Below are 18,336 nucleotides of genomic sequence, written 5' to 3'. Positions count from 1 at the left end.
GGTTTTATTCCTGTGCATCTACCAAAACAACTTATCAAAAGGGATTGCATGCAGAAGCAGATATGGGAACCAGCTATTTTTGATTAAGCCAGAGTTAGAGATTTGCAAAAATGTAAAATAGTGCTGTTCTTCTCACTAAGTTTTTTGTTTTGGAAAACAGTTATTTTTTAAAAAGTCATTTATGTTAACATGTAATAGATTTCTTGTTACTATACAAAAATTTCCCTGTTGTAATTTCTAATGTAGTAAATAATGGCAGACATAATCCATATAAACAAAAGGTAATTGGAGTCCTCAATAAATTTTAAGAGTTGTGAAAGGGTCCTAAGACCCAAAAGTTCGAGAAACTGATGTATAGAAACAGCTGACAGCTGTCCCAAGCTGCGCTGTTTCCAGTGGTGGTGTCTTTGCGGCATCTCTGGTGGTTTTTGAATGGTCTGGAGGAATGGACACGCACATGATTTAAAGACATTTTTTGTTGTCAATGAAAAACAGTGTATTAGATAACCTTTGAAAGGTAACTTCTGAGAGATTTTGAGTCTCAGATTTTAAGATGTAGAGATTTTGTAATGAATTGCTTGCTGCTTAATAAATGTTAGTTATGGTTGTGAAATGTGGTATTTAACTTTAAGCATGTTGTCGGTTCATGCTTTTTGATGGAGAAGTTGGGAGGGAAGATAATTGGATTTGAGTAAATTTGTAAGTCAGTTCCCACTCCCTGACACCCCCTCCCTCAACCCCCCAAAGCCTTCTGGCTTGAAAACATATAACTTTTAAAATGTTTTGATTTGTCAGAATATTCCATTCCTTGGTAACTAAGCTACTTCAAGTTAACATTACAATTAAATTTCACCTTGAGTTGCATCTAGGCAGGTTTATGAAAGCTACTCTCAGGCAAAATGAGGCCAGTTGGAGTCCCAGCTATTTTTCATTTTTGGTTGGTGGAAGAGGCATGTCTTTTACTTGGTATGTTCATCGTTCTGATTATTCAGCAGCTTTTAAATAATTGTACAATCTTAGTTTCTGATTTATAAAACAGCACCATTGCAGGAGATATTAGTTCTTGTAAAGTGAGGCTCAAAGTCGTCACTCCTCTAGGGTCTTAAGGGTGCTAAGTTGTAGACTGCAGCCAAATTCAACTCTGGTTCCATGTTTCATTCTCATTCTAGTACTGTACCATTTTCTGTGTATCTTGTTGGGAACTTTGTTTCATCAGCCCAGTGGGAGTCTGTATGTCTTAAGTATACTTAATTTTCAAGATCAAGTTGTGTGGAAGATAGTTTTTTAGTCGTTGGATTGCAGGTCTGCAGAATTTTATAGCATTCTCATTTGAAAATTTAAGGATTTGCAGAAGAAAAAAATGTAGGAGTTTAAATTTGATATTTTTATTCCTCTTCTGTCACAGAATTGTCTCACATTTCTGTTCCCTCTATATTTCGTTCAGAAACCAGCTTCTTGCAATTTACAGTAGTCTTTATAGTTTTAAATAAGTTTTTACTTAAGAATAGTGTTCCTGTCATTTTGGCTATCAGAAACATCTAAATTGCATTTCCTGTGTATAATACTATGATTTAATATATTTTTGACTATTTTCTGATACATTTTTATACTTTTTAGATTCTCTAGTTACATTTCTTTCATTTTCAAATTGTGCTTGACAAATACTGATGCAGGAATGCTGTGGTTTGGCTGTTTTTTGTTTTTGTTTTTTTTTTTTACTTCTAGCCCCTCTTGGAGAGAGGGCAGAGGGACAGTTGGAAGTGCCCTTAGGAAAGAAGGAAAAATAACCTGGCCATTGTTAACAATTCAGTAACAAGTACCCTTTCTCTGTATAATCAACCTTTTATTTCCAAAGTTTGGCATTGGGATTCATCATAATTTATTCCCCTTGAGCGTAAACTATTGCTTCATCTATATTTTAGCCTCTGCTGCTGCTTGCTAAATATTAGCTGGATGATCCACCTGGAATACATATTTTAAGACTATAGTTAGGTTCTAACTATGTTTAGTACATAGGGTGGCAGGTGAATTAGCCATCCTTAGAATAATGTCTTAGTGAGCAAATACGTTGTCTTGACTATATGCTTGACTTTTAAGCTACAGGTAAAATTTAAATATGTGTTAAACTTCTTGTGAAAGAGGAGATTGTATTATTTCTGCTAAGAATTAATATTTAATGTGTATTCAGATACTTTAGAGAGATCCCATATTCCTATTCTGTTCAATGTCCTTTTTTCCTGCTTAATTTGAATGGGCACATTACGTTTAAGGTCAAGGCCTTTAAACAGCAAATTGCATACTGTGGTTATACATTAACTGGTTTTTAAAAAAATACTTATTTATTTATTTTTTGGCTATTTATTTATTTGTTGGGTCTTAGTTGTGGCATGTGGGATCTTTTGTTGCTGTGCGCCGTCTCTTTGTTGCGGTGCACAGGCTTCTCTCTAGTTGTGGCACGTGGGCTCTGTAGTTGTGGCATGCGGGCTCAGTAGTTGCGGTGCGCGGGCTCAGTAGTTGCGGCGCGCGGGCTTAGCTGCTCTGTGGCATGTGGGTTCTTAGTTCCCCGACCAGGGATTGAACCGGCATCCCCTGCGGCATCCCCTGCGTTGCAAGACGGATTCTTAACTACTGGACCACCTGGGATGTACCCATTAAGTGTAACTGTGATTTATCTGATTACTTCTAAAGAAGAATATCAAGTAAGTTAAGCTTTCAGTTTTAACTTCACTGACTAAAACTAGCAAGAAATGACAGTGTTTTCTGTTGGCTAGGATCTATACATTTTGAGGCAGTTGACCCTTTTAGTCCTACGTGCCACCAATTCCATATGCGCAATGTGAGGAGTCAGAGATTCATCAGTAGCATGAGCTTTGTTTAAATTGGGATGAAAGTCGTTAAATATTAACTGTTTCAGAAAACACCATTGGTGATTTGTTGTCCTTTCCTTTGTGTGTTAGTCATCTGCCGAGACTGCTCTTTTCCCCTTCTCCAAGTCATATAGGGTGCATACCTCCTTAACCTTTTCCTTTGGTATATCCTTGATTCTTTGTTTCTGTAATGTTTATTTTAAGCTTTTACTTTGCACTCATCTGTTGTTTAAAGATCTGAATCCCAGACCAAATTTGAGATTGTCACTGAGGATAGAGACTATCTTTGTAGTCTGATTTTAACATTGTCTTTCATACATATTTAGGATCCTAGTTCAGTAAATTTCAGCCTAATAATATACTTTCTGGGAAAAATAACTTAAATGAGGAAGAGGTGCTTTTAGGAAAATTGGATTGATGAAGTTTGATAGATAGCTTTGGTGCTTTACTAGTTTTCTAGAGCTGTAAGTCATGATTCACTTTGTATTTAATTTTCTAATCACAAAGTGTTACACTGAAAAATCCATTTTAAGGTTTTTATTTCAGTTCTTTAAAATAACATTTTGATTAGCATAAACTACAAAGCTAATAATCAAAAAGGTAATTATTGATTTAAATTGAACATTTGTTTGCTGTCCCTTGCTGTTGGAGAATGATTTTAGGGGGTGGTTTTAGCCTCTTTACTATCACAAACTTAATGGTGAATAGTAGAATTAGATGATTTTCAACTTTTGTATGACTTCATTAATATTTATCTTTAAAAGTACTTTAACAAAAGTACTTTAATGGAAACAAAATCCTAGAAGATGAAATTCTTCCACCAGTCAGTTCTGCTTGGTGTGTTTCTATGCATGTATAGACATAATACACAAATAATTTTTAAAGGTACAAGACTGTATGTTGTGAAAGATGTATAGAGGCTTATGATTATAGTCAGATGCCTGAGATCATATCCTGACCCAGTGAATAGAGTCGTTGGAATAGTCGGGAATAATGTAAAGTGCTTGCCACACTAACTGGAATATGTTGAGGTTTCAATAAATACTAGCTATTATCATAATTATATTCTACAACTTTTTTCACCTGACATATTGTGGGCATGTTTCCATGCTACTACATGTGATAACCACCTCATTCTTTTTATATAGCATAGTATTAAGTTGTAAGAATGTACTGTAATTCGCCAGTCCTATATTATATTAATGGATATTTAGGTGGTTTCCGGTTTGTTGGTGCATTGTATACAGTGCTCCAGTGAACAACCTTGGGTATCTTTTGTATTATTCCTATAAGAAGGGTCAAATTTCCAGAATCTGTAGGGTCAAGAGAGGTATTTATTTACAAATACCAAGCATGCTCCCTCTATAAAGGATAATGCTGGGGTAGACATTGCTCATTTCAAGCTTATTGTTGCTGTACAGGATTTTGGGCCCGTATTTGGCCTGTCTTCTAAGCCATTGTATTCGTACCCCAGGAGCAGTAGAAATTTGTGCTTTAAAGTACACATTTAATATACTAAAAATGTGTCTAAAAATTAAAGAGGATATGTCTTCCAACATCAGGGCCTTCAGTTTGAGTCCTTGTGTCCTAGTGTTTCTGTAAGATAGATTGCTAGAGGTGAAGTTGCTAGACATAAGCTTTAAAAAAAATTTGATGAATATTGCCAGATTGCTTTTTAAAATGACATACCATGTTCACATCCTTTGTGATGGATAAGAGTGCTCATTTTCTTACACCATTGCCAACGTTGGAGGTTTATAATAAGTCTTTCATTTTTTACCAGATGTACATCAGCTTTGTTTTTCTCCAGTCTGACAGAAAAAGTGATCGTCTTAATGTGCTTCCTTGATTTGCAGTGAAACTTTTAAAAGTTGATTTAAGAACATATTAAGAATACAGGTTTCCCTCCCTATCCAAAAGTAGAGAGGTCCTGTGAAAGCTTTTGTAAGCCAAAACAGCATGAAATGAAGAAGCAACTACCTTATACACATCTTGCTAACAGATGCATAGAATAAATTGAGATAAAGCATTGCTGCTCACAGACACAGTTCCAGGCTATGGTAGCTTGATGCTGAGTATACGTATGTCCTGGGGAGGAAGCTTGTTAGTGTCGCTCTTGCTACTCGGGCCGCACGCTGCCTCTGAAACCGCTTGCAAAACAAACGAAGAGTGTTTTTGCTTTTTGCCTTTTTTTTGTAAAAGTGAAAATCCTCTTTGGATTTCATTCACTTAGTGAAAACAGGTACTAATATAGGTCTTTCATTTGAGTATTCCTTAACTTTCCTCACTGACTTGAAGTGGTCGTCAATATGATATACCCAAAGATTGATCATACTTTGACTATTTGAAGGTATGGCTACTAAACTATAGTTTACAAATCATAGGAACTTGCACTATTTGAGTTAGCTTTATAGTTACTGTAATCAAAGTGGTTCTTGATATTTCAGAGCCACATGTATTGGTTAAATTGGATGCCTAAACTTTTGAAACAAGTATCTGGCCGAAATAAGCAGCCTACAGTCATATGCCAATTTCACAAAAATGTTGCCATTTCTAAGTACCTAAATATTTATCCTAAGTAGAGTTAGGTCTTAGACAGCCTAGCATGAGGAAAGGATGGACCGACCTTTCTTTTGAGTATTGGTTTAAAAACTTTCCGTGTTTGGAAACTGGACTTTCATGTCATAAACATGTTATAGTATTTAAATTTCTAGTTTGCCATCCAAAGTAGAGAAGAGATATAATAAATTCTAAGGTAAATCCATAGAGTTACAACTTAACAAGAATCACATAACTAGTGGCAGAAGTGAAACCAGAGTGGTATAACTAGTAGAAATGAAATCAGGCCTGCTTTGTCTCTTTTCAGATTGCTTCCGGGTTGAGAGCAGTTTTTGTGGACAGAGTTTTGAATGCCATTACCAGAAGTCATGTGGGTTTTTAAGGAAGCTGTGTGTTAGGAAGGTAACACTTGGTAGCACTGTGAATGGTAGTCTGGCATAGCAGGGGAGTAGAAAGAGTGGGACCAAGATGCCAAGAGGCAGAACAAGTGCAGTTGGAATGGAATTGTTATATAGAATGTTGTTGAAATTAAAAATAATAATAATAAAAAAGGGAAGGTGGGTATATGTCCTGGGTAAGCTTTGCCTTGATGAAAATTATTTTAAATATTATAAAGAAAATGCCCTATGTTCTAAGAGAGAGAAGAATTCTGAAAATATTTAGTATTGTGCCCTCTTCGTTTCTCCCTCCTGACTCCCAAAAAAGTGGGGTGGGGGGAGGAGTGTTTGGCTGTCTTTTATAATTTTGGAGGGGGGCAAGATTCGTATATGTACTGTATGTATAGGTATTTATATCTTGCTCTGACCCAGAAAGGATTGAGACTTTTAAGAATGCTTTAGTCACATTTTAAAAGTAGCACGGTATTTGCATTAAAGGTGGATGACAAGGGAGAATAAGGATAGAGATATAAAACAGCAAGAAATTAGGGTACTAAAACAGTTCTTACAGAAGTACAGTGATTTTTGGATTTTTGTAGAGAACTTGCTGGATGGCCACCAGTTTTGCTCTAAGAATTCAGGCAGTAGCCTAAAGGTAAGTACAGCTATGTTCATGAGATGAAAATGAGCCAGTTACTCAGGAAAAGCACAACTGTTCTTGATATTTAAATTGAAAACCAGGAAGAAATTTCAGTGGATCACAAATACTGTGGCTCCGTATCTAGTTTTTTTTTTTTTTCATTGTTTTATATAATTGTAGAAGTTATTTTTAAAATAATGTCTGAAGAAAACTAAATACTGGTAAAAATGTCTCTAGAAAGTGATGGGCATGGGCAGGTGTCTCATGTGTTCAAGAATTTGAGGGAGAGCTTTGCATTCTTGGGATTGATAGCTAGCTGTCTGGTGTATAGTTCCAGGAGAAAGTCTGTAAAGCAGAATCCTTCACATTACCCAATATTGGAGTGTGTATATTTGTTTTGTTAGAAACAGAACAGCAGCAAAAAGATCCTTAACTTGTTTTATCACTCTACTTAATTTCTAATATTAAAAATTAAATGGAAAATTTTGACTTCTTCCATTTAAAGCTCAATCATAGCTAATATTTCTACATTTTGGACATTCAGAGCATCTGGCAGCCTAGAATTCCTAGTCTAGCCACTTAGCGTAAGAGTAAGCCATTTCTATTGGAGACACAGGTATCTTGTACCTTTCAAAACATGTATTTGTTTCTTTTATTTGGTTGTGATTTACTTAATATTTCTTTTCATATGTGTTTTTGAATTAGTATATGTTCTGTATGTAACTTGTTTTAGATATGTATACATACAGAGATATGTGATACATATGTTCTCTCTCTCTCTCTCTTTTTTTTTTTTTTTTTAAGTTGCGGCAGGCGGGATCGTTCCTTGCAGCTCACGGGCTTCTCTGTATTTGTGGCATGTGGGCTTATTAGTTGTGGCACGTGGGCTCAGTAGTTGCGGTGTGCAGGCTTAGTTGCCCTGAGGCATGTGGGATTTTAGTTCCCCCACCAGGGATCGAACTGGCGTCCCCTGCATTGCAAGACAGATTCTCAACCACTGGACCACCAGGAATGTCCCCCTATAATGTTCTTTTTTGAATTAGATGGGACAAGTAAATGTGGTTTTATATGATATGACTACATTTTGAATAAATAAACATTTACAACCGGAGTATGATTTGTTTCCCCATCAAAATGTTCATGTGGAAACTAATGTAGACATCAATTTTTTTTTTTTTTTTTTTTTTCAAATTGAAGTAGACAAACTTGGTGTGAATTTAGAAATCTGAGTCTAGGACTTCCCTGGTGGCACAGTGGTTAAGAATCCGCCTGCCAGGGCGGGGGACACGGGTTTGAGCCCTGGTCTGGGAAGATCCCACATGCCGTGGAGCAGCTAAGCCCGTGCGCCACAACTACTGAGCCTGTGCTCTAGAACCCGTGAGCCACAACTACTGAGCCCTTGTGCCACAACTACTGAAGCCCGTGCGCCTAGAGCCCGTGCTCTGCAACAAGAGAAACCACCACAATGAGAAGCCCGTGCACCACAACGAAGAATAGACCCTGCTTACCGCAGCTGGAGAAAGCCCACGCACAGCAACAAAGACCCAGTGCAGCCAAAAATAAATAAATAAATTGATTAAAAAAAAAAAAAAAGAAATCTGAGTCTATATCCAGTATTCTGGTAATACAGTTGAAGTAGACAAGGGTCTTTCCAAGCATTGATTTTTGTATGACAGTGAAGAACCTGAATATTTGAGAAAGAAAAAATGGGAATCTGCAGGAAAGCTTAACCCCACAGAGAATGGGCACTCATTTTGGTGATCATCCAAACTCAACTGGTAATGAATTTAGCCCCTTCAGAAAGGAAAAGAATGCAGATGTTTGCTCAAAACAAAACAATCCAATAGAGGTTTATTATTTTAAGGTAGGAAAATATGAATTCAATTTACACTTGAAAGCTCTCCTTGCATGAACCAAGTCTAGCTAGAAAGGATTTTACACTTGTTTTCATATCTGGCTCTACTTATGTTAAAATCATTTATAAAAAGTATTCATAATCCTGGGGTGGTCATGAAGGGCTATAGTTTACTTGGAGAAACTCATATGAAGCAATGAACAATGCAAGAAAATATAATTATACTAAGATATGTGTTAAGTGTATTTTTTTAAACTTAATACATAATTTATCTGGAATCTGGAGTCTATTAGAGCATGATGTGAAGAAATGGTTAGGCAGTTTTGAGGGCCACCTTTTTGGTGTCAGCTTTGTGGAACCTGATGATAACTATTTGCTGATTGATGAAAATATGTATTAACCAAGATGTTATGAATGCATTTACACTTAATGTTAATTTGTATATTCTCATCATGGGAGATGCTACATAAATTTGAAAAATAGAACATTAAGATATTTAGTCTTTTGAGGTTGCTTGGTGCTCACGTGGATCCGCAGCTCTGAATTAACATCATAGCTGTGTATAGCTGTGCAATTTAAAGTAGTAGGAGGAAGTGATGAGACGTAAGTTAATTGCTGTAAGATAATAAATCTGACTCATATTTATTCAGCAAATGTTACTATAAAATCTGAATTAAAATTGAGACAATGTATAACTAGTTTAGGAAGCATTGATTAAATGCTATACAGCCTAGTGACTAATTAGTAACAAACACTATGGGCTTCCTGGCATTCTTAGGTTTTCTGTTGATATCAGAAGACAAAATATAAAACATAGTCCTGCAGTCATAGTATAAACCAGAACCCAGGGATAGGTAGTAAATTCATAATGGGACTTACCTGCCGTAGGATTCTGGCATCTTATTGCTTTAGTAGATTATTGCAGTTTAATTAAAAGTATATATATATATTTAGAACTTGAAAAAAAGTAGGTGTGTGTGTGTATAAATTATTTCTTAAGGAACAGAATTTGGGGCAGATAACTGATTCAGATGTTAGCGTCTTCCTTAGTCCTTACCTGGTTCTGCATGTTAGTTGACCAGCTAGTTTCTAGTTAATGATTGTGCTGCTTATCTTTAGAGTCCCTGTCCATCGATTTAAAAAGGGAGGAAAAAAACAAGAATTGGTTTCACCAAAAAATAATTGAGTCCGATTAATTTCCTAAAGCCTTTCTTTAGAGCGTGCCATACCTTTTCACCAGTTATATTAAAACCCTATTGGTTGTAAAAATCTGGAATTGCTCTTAAAACGGAAAAACTTGACTAGTCATTGTTGAAGTGTAAATCTCTTACCAAAAATTCTGTAACAAGCTTAGTGTGAATATAGTTCTTCCCCTCCAAGTTATGTTTATGTTATTTGCCTCATTATCTATGAGTTTTATTCATTGCAAGTCAGATGTGAAATTCCATTTGGGGAGTCTGTTGTATTGGTAGAATAGTGTTTTTATATCTATCCTCATCTCTTTAGAAGTAACAATTTGATAGATTTTGGCTCCTTTTCAAGAAGTAAGGAGTAAGTAAAATTTCTCAGAAGTCCACTATGTCCTAGATTGCATTTTCTCTAGCAATTTATTTTATCTGGATTCTTTTTTGATCTGGATTTTTTTTTTTGGTCTGCATTGGGTCTTTGTTGCTGCACGTGGGTTTTCTCTCATTGTGGCGAGTGGGGGCTACTCTTCGTTGCGGTGCACGGGCTTCTCATTGCCGTGGCTTCCCTTGTTGCAGAGCACGGGCTCTAGGCACGTGGGCTTCAGTAGTTGTGGCGCACGGCCTTAATTGCTTCTCAGCATGTGGAATCTTCCCGGACCAGGGCTCGAACCTGTGTCCCCTGCATTGGTAGGCGGATTCTTAACCACCTCGCCACCAGGGAAGTCCCTGATCTGGATTCTTATTTATAGTTTATTTAGATATTTAGATAGTGACACAATTAAAATCCTTGGAGTGGGAGGAGAACTAATGTTTTCATCACTTAATTTTTGTGTTACTTTTTGTTTTAAAGCAAACAAAATGTATTGAAAGTTTTTTGGGGTATGGCAGGGAACCAACTATGTTTAGAAATGCATTTTACTAAAGCATTTTTTTCTAGTCATGCTGATTAGTTTTAAATTGTAGAAATTTTTTGACAGTAATTTTATCCAGTTCTGTTTGCAGTCCAGTTACAACGCAGGGATCACAGCAAACACAGCCGCCACAGAAGCACTATGGCATTACCTCTCCCATCAGCTTAGCAGCCCCCAAGGAGACTGACTGCCTGCTTACCCAGAAACTAATTGAGACTCTGAAGCCTTTTGGCGTTTTTGAAGAGGAAGAGGAACTGCAGCGCAGGTCAGTGTGTGTGGGGGGTGTGTGTGTGTATATCTTTTTTTTTTTTGAATTTTATTTATTTTTTTATACAGCAGGTTCTTATTAGTTATTCATTTTATACATATTAGTGTATATGTATATCTTTTTTTAAGTTATAATTTTTTATTAACATAATAAACTAATTTTGAGGAACTCAGCAAGTTAGAATTATTCTCCCCAATATATGTCTGTTTCAAACAAGTGATACGTAGAAAAAACTTTTCGTCTATATAAAGTTCTGTTCCCTTAATTTTGATTTGTGATACTTTTGGTTAGTATAGTACTATAGCATTGTCAGGAGAAAGGGGAATGCCTTGCTCAGCTAGAGGAATGCCTCACCCAGTGTAACAGTGCCTACATATAGCTAACTACTATAAACTTTCTTTCTGATAACTTAAAAACTGGTTAAAATTTAGGAAGCCATCTATTGAAAGCTTTTTCATTTTAATTAGTAGTGATCTAGAATAACAAACAACTTGATACTTGATTGATATTTGCTCTATCAACAGGATTTTAATTTTGGGAAAATTAAATAACCTGGTAAAAGAGTGGATACGAGAAATCAGTGAAATCAAGGTAAGGTGACTTAATTGTATAGGAAGTAATTTGCCAGCTGAACGCAGCAATTGTCTTATATAGCTATTTAGAGTCTTGAATGTGGAAATGTGTTTTAGACTGTTGACAGCAGAATTTGTATTTGGTATCTAGCTTTTTTTGGGTTTTTTTGGGGGGTTTTTTGGCCACGCCGCGCAGCATGTGGGATCTTAGTCCCCCAGCCAGGGATCAAACTCGAGTCCTCTGCATTGGGCAGAGTCTCAACCACTGGACCACCAGGAAACTCCCGGTACCTAGCTATTTTGAAAGCAGGAAAAACTGAACTGAATTCAGTGATTTTATAAATACTTTTGGTTGTAACACTTCAAAGCTCAGTAATTACTTACACGCTTCATAGAAATAATGTTTCCCGCAAAAGGTGCTTTAAAAATGTATTAAACACGGTTGTTACAGACAGATGAGTGTGCTTAATTTTGAGGCAAAGTAGTGAAATGTTTTTCATGTTATCAAGAAAAAAGTTGACTGGTTTTGAGTCTACCTTATATGCTGGACCACATTCACACACAGCACGAAATAAGTCAGGTTCTTTACAGATGGTGTTTTGATAGATGCTGGATTGTGTCTGTGCCATATTTGTGCCCACTCTTTTAAGAACAATGTAACATTGTCATTTGGATAGATTGTGGTTTGACAGCTGATTTCAGTAAAACATTTGCTTCACTTAGGGAAAAAAAATGTATTAAACATGTTTATTAAGTATTTGAGAATCTCATTACCTTTTAAGGAATTCTGCAACAATGAGCATTTTTTAGGCCTTCAGATGTTAGACTCAAACTGAATTATCTATTTAGTTTTTTATAATAACATTCTTTGAGTTTCTAATAACTTTTTTTTAAAAATTAATTTATTTATTTTTGGCTGTGTTGGGTCTTCGTTTCTGTGCGAGGGCTTTCTCTAGTTGCGGCAAGCGGGGGCCACTCTTCATCGCTGTGCGCGGGCCTTTCACTGTCGCGGCCTCTCTTGTTGTGGAGCACAGGCTCCAGACGCGCAGGCTCAGTAATTGTGGCTCACGGGCCTAGTTGCTCTGCGGCACGTGGGATCTTCCCAGACCAGGGCTCGAACCCATGTCCCCTGCATTGGCAGGCGGATTCTCAACTGCTGCACCACCAGGGAAGCCCTCTAATAACTTTTTAAAAGAAAATCATACAACTGTTGAATCCATGAATAGGCTTCTGGTAAAGGAAATGTAGTTTTTGTGTTTTTTTAAAAATTTTATTTTATTTATTTTTTTATACAGGAGGTTCTTATTAGTTATGTATTTTATACTTATTAGTGTATGTATGTCAATCCCAATTTCCCAATTCACCGCCCCGCCCCCCGCCCCCCCAACCGCCCCAGCCACTTTCTCCCCTTGGTGTCCATATGTTTGTTCTCTGGAAATGTATTCGTAAAGTTGTGTTTAGAAGCCAGTTTTAAAAAACTCTGTAAATAGTGGTCATTTTTCCAGGGTAGTATAAAATGCGTATTTAGTCTGTAGTACAGCTGAAAAATTGATGGTAAGAGAACCAAAGGTAGAAGAAAACCTGAGAGAAGATATCAAGGTAGAAGAAAAGTAAGTTAAAGTCTTCTGGCTTTAGTCAAATTTATAATATTGTTTTCTTAAAGCAGTGTATATATATTTCAAAGCAACTGATTAAAACTTTAGCAACCAGAATATTCTAAACTGGGGACTCCATGTATACTACATGTTTGTCATTGATAGAGTTTTGATAAAAATGATGTTTTGAAAAGAATTTCTTTTTGAGCTGAGCAAAGGATGTCCAGGTTTAAGTATTTTTACTCATTTATTGAACTTAGTGATTCTTTAATCTTGTATAGGAAACACAGCTTTGTTTTTAATGGCTTTTTCTTAGACATTTAAGTTGAAAACTGTTGTAAGGCCAGAACTTAGATTTATTTAATGTGAAACAAGAGTACTATCTCATTGATAGTTTTGTTTCAGTAATTGAGTGCCTAGTTAGTTTCTTTAACCGGTAATTCTATTTTTAAAAATTAATTAATTAATTAATTGGCTGTGTTGGGTCTTCGTTGCTGTGTGTGGGTTTTCTGTAGTTGCGGCGAGCGGGGGCTACTCTTCGTTGCGGTGTGTGGGCTTCTCATTGCGGTGGCTTCTCTTGTTGTGGAACACGGGCTCTAGACGTGCAGGCTTCAGCAGTCGTGGCTTGCGGACTCTAGAGTGCAGGCTCAGTAGTTGTGGCGCATGGGCTTAGTTGCTCCGCGGCACGTGGAATCTTCCCGGACCAGGGCTTGAACCCGTGTCCCCTGCGTTGTCAAGAGGATTCTTAACCTCTGCGCCACCAGGGAAGCCCTAACTGGTAACTCTTGATACACTTCTTCCTGCTGGTTTTCTTGAGGGTAAGAAAAATTGTTTGGATTAATGAAATTAATGCTCATTCCTAATCAAATTTGCCTGTGTCCTTTTCTCTGTAGCCTAACTCTGTAGGTAGTAAATTGGTTAGAGAATGGGACTTTAGGGGTTAGGCTTTACAAGTTTGATCTTTTGTATCTGTTTTTCTAGGGAGAATTTCTTCCTCAGCTGCTTGGTTTTAAGACCTGATACAGGATGTCTTGATGTTGACACTATTGATATTTTGGGACCACGTAGTTCTTTCATTTCTGGCCACACTGCGCGGCTTGTGGGATCTTAAGTTCCCCGACCAGGGAATTGAACCCACGTCCTCGGCAGTGAAAGTGTGGAGTCCTAACCACTGGACCACCAGGGAATTCCTCACATATTTCTTTTTTAGGGACTGTCCTGGAAGATGTTAAGCAGCACCCTTCCAACTAGATGCTGCCTGTCTGCTCTCCCCAGATTGTGACAACCAAAAATATCTCCAGTTAAATCAGTAGCAAACCACTGATTTTTTTTTTTGGTGGCATGTGGAATCTTAGTTCCCTGACCAGGGATTGAACCTGCGCCCCCTACAGTGGAAGCATGGAATCTTAACCACTGGACCACCAGGGAAGTCCCGAGAACCACTGGTTTTTGATGTATAGTTACAATTAATTTATAATATTTTGGGGAAAATTTATATAAAATATGAATTTTACTTAAGTTGTTTGATTTGTTTGCCATCTAATATCCTGAGACTTAAAAAAGATTTGCAATTGAAAAGTTCTTCTGTGATGTTAATTAAGAAATCTTAATTTCTGGGTTACAACTGTAATAGCTATAAACATACTAATGTCTAATACAGTAGCCACCAGCCACACTTGGCTATTTCAGTTTAAATTAACTAGAATTAAACATTCTACTCCTCAGCCACCCTAGCTGCATTTCAGGTGAAAGTGAAACATAGCTAGTGCCTACTGCATTGGACACTTCTCCTGGAGGGTGCCTATCCGAGAGGTTTGTGTTTTACTAGAGGTGTCCACAGGACGTTGTTCTCAGGTAGTTTCTTTCTACCTTCCTTTGTAGGCATATTTCTGCACACATCTTGCTGGCTTAATTTAAATAACCAAGCCAACTGTACAAGTGGTTTTTAAAATATCTAAACATAGGAAGAGATGGTGGTGTCTACTTTTAAAAAATGTAATACTACACATTTAGATTGCCTGTTTTCTATAAGTGATGATTAAGTGTGCCCTTAAAAAAACCAGGGAATCCCCTGAGCCTTTTACAATTTATTTTTAGGGTTGTTGGAGTATGAAGTAACAATTTATGTCACTTTGGGAGGGTGGTGGGGAAGAGTGGTCTCTTTTATGTTCTCCTACTGAGTAAGACTTTACTGAGGAATTAGAAAGTAAAGAGAAACATTGATCTAGCACACATTAAGATTTGGTTGTTGTTTTTTTTTTTTTGTGGACAGACATTATCCTTAACACCAAGGGCGGTTAAGTATTCTCCATAGTACTTTATAGTCGTACCAGGGTCAGGAAGATGATTTTTTTTTTTTTAATTTTATTTACTTATTTGTTTACTTTTGGCTGTGTTGGGTCTCCGTTTCTGTGGGAGGGCTTTCTCCAGTTGTGGCGAGCGGGGGCCACTCTTCATTGCGGTGCGCGGGCCTCTCACTATCATGGCCTCTCTTGTTGCGGGGCACAGGCTCCGGACGCACAGGCTCAGTAGTTGTGGCTCACGGGCCCAGCTGCTCCGCGGCATGTGGGATCTTCCCAGACCAGGGCTCGAACCCGTGTCCCCTGGATTGGCAGGCAGATTCTCAACCACTGCGCCACCAGGGAAGCCCCCAGGAAGATGATTTTTAAGTGCTTTCCTTTCTCCTCATTCCTGGTGTTTCTACTCTAAGAAATCATCAATAAGTTTAGTTCTGCTCAAAATCATCCCACTAAAGCCTACTAAACTATTAAACGTAGCCTTATTGGCCTTAAAGTCACTTTTGATGCAGTAAAATTATAGTCTGATGTACTGTGGCATGTTTGGTATAATCATTGAATATGATCTTTTAAGCAATCAGAATGTGTTTTTGTTATATTCTAACATTCATGATTTATGCAGCACCTTATCATGAATAAAATTCCTGATTCTAACATTGCTTCTGTGGAATCACATGATCTCCTTTACCACAGTCTTTATAGCAGTTTCCAAAAATGTGGCAAAATTCTAACACTAATTGAAAGTTGAAAATTGCTTAAATTTCAAGTTAGGTTGATCTGTGAAGGCCTGGTATTTTGTAGAGCTTATAGTTTGTTTACCCTCTATATAAATTTGCATAGAAATCTTACTTGGGTTTGGTTTTTTTTTTGTTTAAATGTACAGTGTTATTTGAAATAGTTACCTTTGTGCTCCACTGGCAAAATAACTATTTTTTGTTTGCTTCAACAGAATCTTCCACAATCTGTAATTGAAAATGTTGGTGGAAAAATATTTACATTTGGATCTTATAGATTAGGAGTACATACAAAAGGTAAATATTGTTTTAATTATCTTGAGAAGGAATACTTTTTAATTTTTTAAAAATTATAATGACACATCCATCTCAGTTACTTGCAGTGTATTATACAGCTTAGGTTTGCATGGAAGAGAGTACTTCAGGGAGCCTAAATTTGGTAAGAAGAAAGATGTAAAATGATACCTTTCATACCTGTACCCTCCAATGCAGTATTAAGGAAAATAAAAAATTCAGTTTCTCAGTAGTAGTAGCCACATTTTCATTGTTAAATAATCACATATGGTTAGTGGCTACCATACTGGAAAGTGCGCATGAAGTACACTTTTCCCATTGGGGAGTTACTTTGGACAGTGCTGCTCTGTATATCATTTCCTCTACCTGAAGAATATCAGAAGAAAATGATATTAAAATAATGATATCTTCTTCTGGAAATCAGAAGAAAAATGAATTAAAGCTTGAAAAAAATCTGTATTATAGTCGTGAAATAGTTAAGGAAAAAACAAACCAAAAAAAATGTGTATCTGCAACACAGTAACAATCACTAATAATACTTTCTTAGTTACATTTGTAGTTTTTTTCCCCTGTGTAAATAAATATACAATAAGAATGTTATCATGGCAGAGAACATTATCGAACTCTTTCTTTTTTACTGAGCATAGTTAGTAAGCTTTTGGTCTTCATAATCTTATTTATTCTTATGTAACAAATAGGAGTCTGAGACTTGAAAACGCAATACAGCTTGAATAGTTGCTCCCAGCCGTCTCCTGGCAGAGCTAGGATTCTAACTCTGGCAGTCCGAGGCTGTACTCTTCAACCATTAGCCACTAGCCTCTGTTAAAAGTATCTGCCAGTCTCGAGTTCTCTCTGTTGTGGCATTATTCCTTCTCCACATCTCCCACTACTCTGTGCCGGAAGTAGTACATTTGCTTTTGATGTGTCCTGTGAACTGTATGCCCTTCTCCCCCTTCATGAATATGCCAGATAAGTAGCCTTCAGAGTTAGTGCCTCAGGTATTGAGTCTTTTAGGAAAATGATTATGTTGACCAGATTCCATATTGATCTCTTCCTTTTATGATCCCAGTTATTGATTTTAATCATCTTTTTTGTGCTCTCCCTATGTACTCAGTGCTGGCCTCCTATCAAGCACTAAATTAATAACAACTGTTCTTACCATGGTCTGCCTCTGGATCCTTGCCATTGGTCCTTCTTGAAGTGCATAGGTCCCATTTAGGTGCAGGTAGGAGCCTGGAAACACCAGTCACAATGTATAGATGATAACTGTATTTTTTTGTTTCACTAATGAACATGGCTATGACTAACGACACCAAGATGTTGGGTGTATTCTTGCATAATTGCCTCTCTTACCATAAGAGTTCCTATCTGAGTCACCTTTCTTTGACTCCCAGTTCACCTGGGCCACTACAAATAGAAAATGCTGCAGGAAAAAATATTTCCCATCAATTAGGGTCATGTTTTTCTTATACTGACTGGTAATTTTTTTTTTAAGGAGAGGGGTGCATTTTTAGAGGCTCATCAGTGTAACGTTAACAGGTTTTCAACATCAAATACTGCCATGGTAAGATGCAAAATAATTTTCTTGTAATAGTAACCAGTGGTTGATGGGCTTAATTTTTTTTTTAGGTGCCGATATTGATGCGTTGTGTGTTGCACCAAGACATGTTGATCGAAGTGACTTTTTCACCTCGTTCTATGATAAGTTGAAATTACAGGAAGAAGTAAAAGATTTAAGAGTGCGTAAATGTTCAGAGTGAAAGGGGAGGAGTTATAAAAATCAGTTTAGTCAATTGAGTGAGTTTTATGGTATAGCCATTAATTTATTGAACTCTTGCAATTTGCCAGACCCTTTTAAGCTTAATGTGTATGCTTGCGTTTTATTCTTTACAGTAGTGTAAAATCATAACTCTGTAATCTCATGTACAGAGTAGGAAATGAGGCAAACAAAATAAATATTAAGCAACTTGGCCACCATCACATATCCGAGTGGCAGAGATCAAGAATTTGAACCTAGGCTTGTGCGACTTAGGATTCTCGAGTCTTAAAGCTGTTTACTGAGAACCTAGTCTCTGTCAGGCATTGTGGTAAATTATGTTTAAACAATGTCAGTACCGCATTCATTTAAGAGCACTAAAGCTAGTGTAGCCCTAATGTATACTTTCAGAGACACTGATTTT

The 18,336-nt window shown here is 37.0% G+C and overlaps 1 protein-coding gene across 13 annotated transcripts in view; it reads left to right on the top strand.

Moving 5' to 3' along the window:
- Window positions 1-18,336, top strand: part of PAPOLA (poly(A) polymerase alpha) — a 58,714-nt gene that overhangs the window by 4,135 nt on the left and 36,243 nt on the right. For 8 of the 13 annotated variants that reach the window (XM_082384538.1, XM_082384534.1, XM_082384531.1 and 5 more), the window contains exons 2-5: window positions 10,476-10,661; window positions 11,189-11,255; window positions 16,078-16,159; window positions 17,786-17,895. In XM_082384538.1, the coding sequence (XP_082240664.1) occupies window positions 10,476-10,661; window positions 11,189-11,255; window positions 16,078-16,159; window positions 17,786-17,895 (445 nt within the window). Of the gene's footprint in view, window positions 1-6,402; window positions 6,459-10,475; window positions 10,662-11,188; window positions 11,256-16,077; window positions 16,160-17,785; window positions 17,896-18,336 lie in introns of all 13 variants that reach the window. The other 5 variants (XM_082384535.1, XM_082384532.1, XM_082384528.1 and 2 more) reach the window with 3 other exon arrangements.

Source organism: Balaenoptera borealis (assembly GCF_965194805.1).
Source record: "Balaenoptera borealis genome assembly, chromosome: 3".
NCBI classification, from domain to species: Eukaryota; Metazoa; Chordata; class Mammalia; order Artiodactyla; family Balaenopteridae; genus Balaenoptera; species Balaenoptera borealis.
Note: the sequence above shows the minus strand (reverse complement) of the source record. Positions and strands in the feature narration are given on the sequence as shown.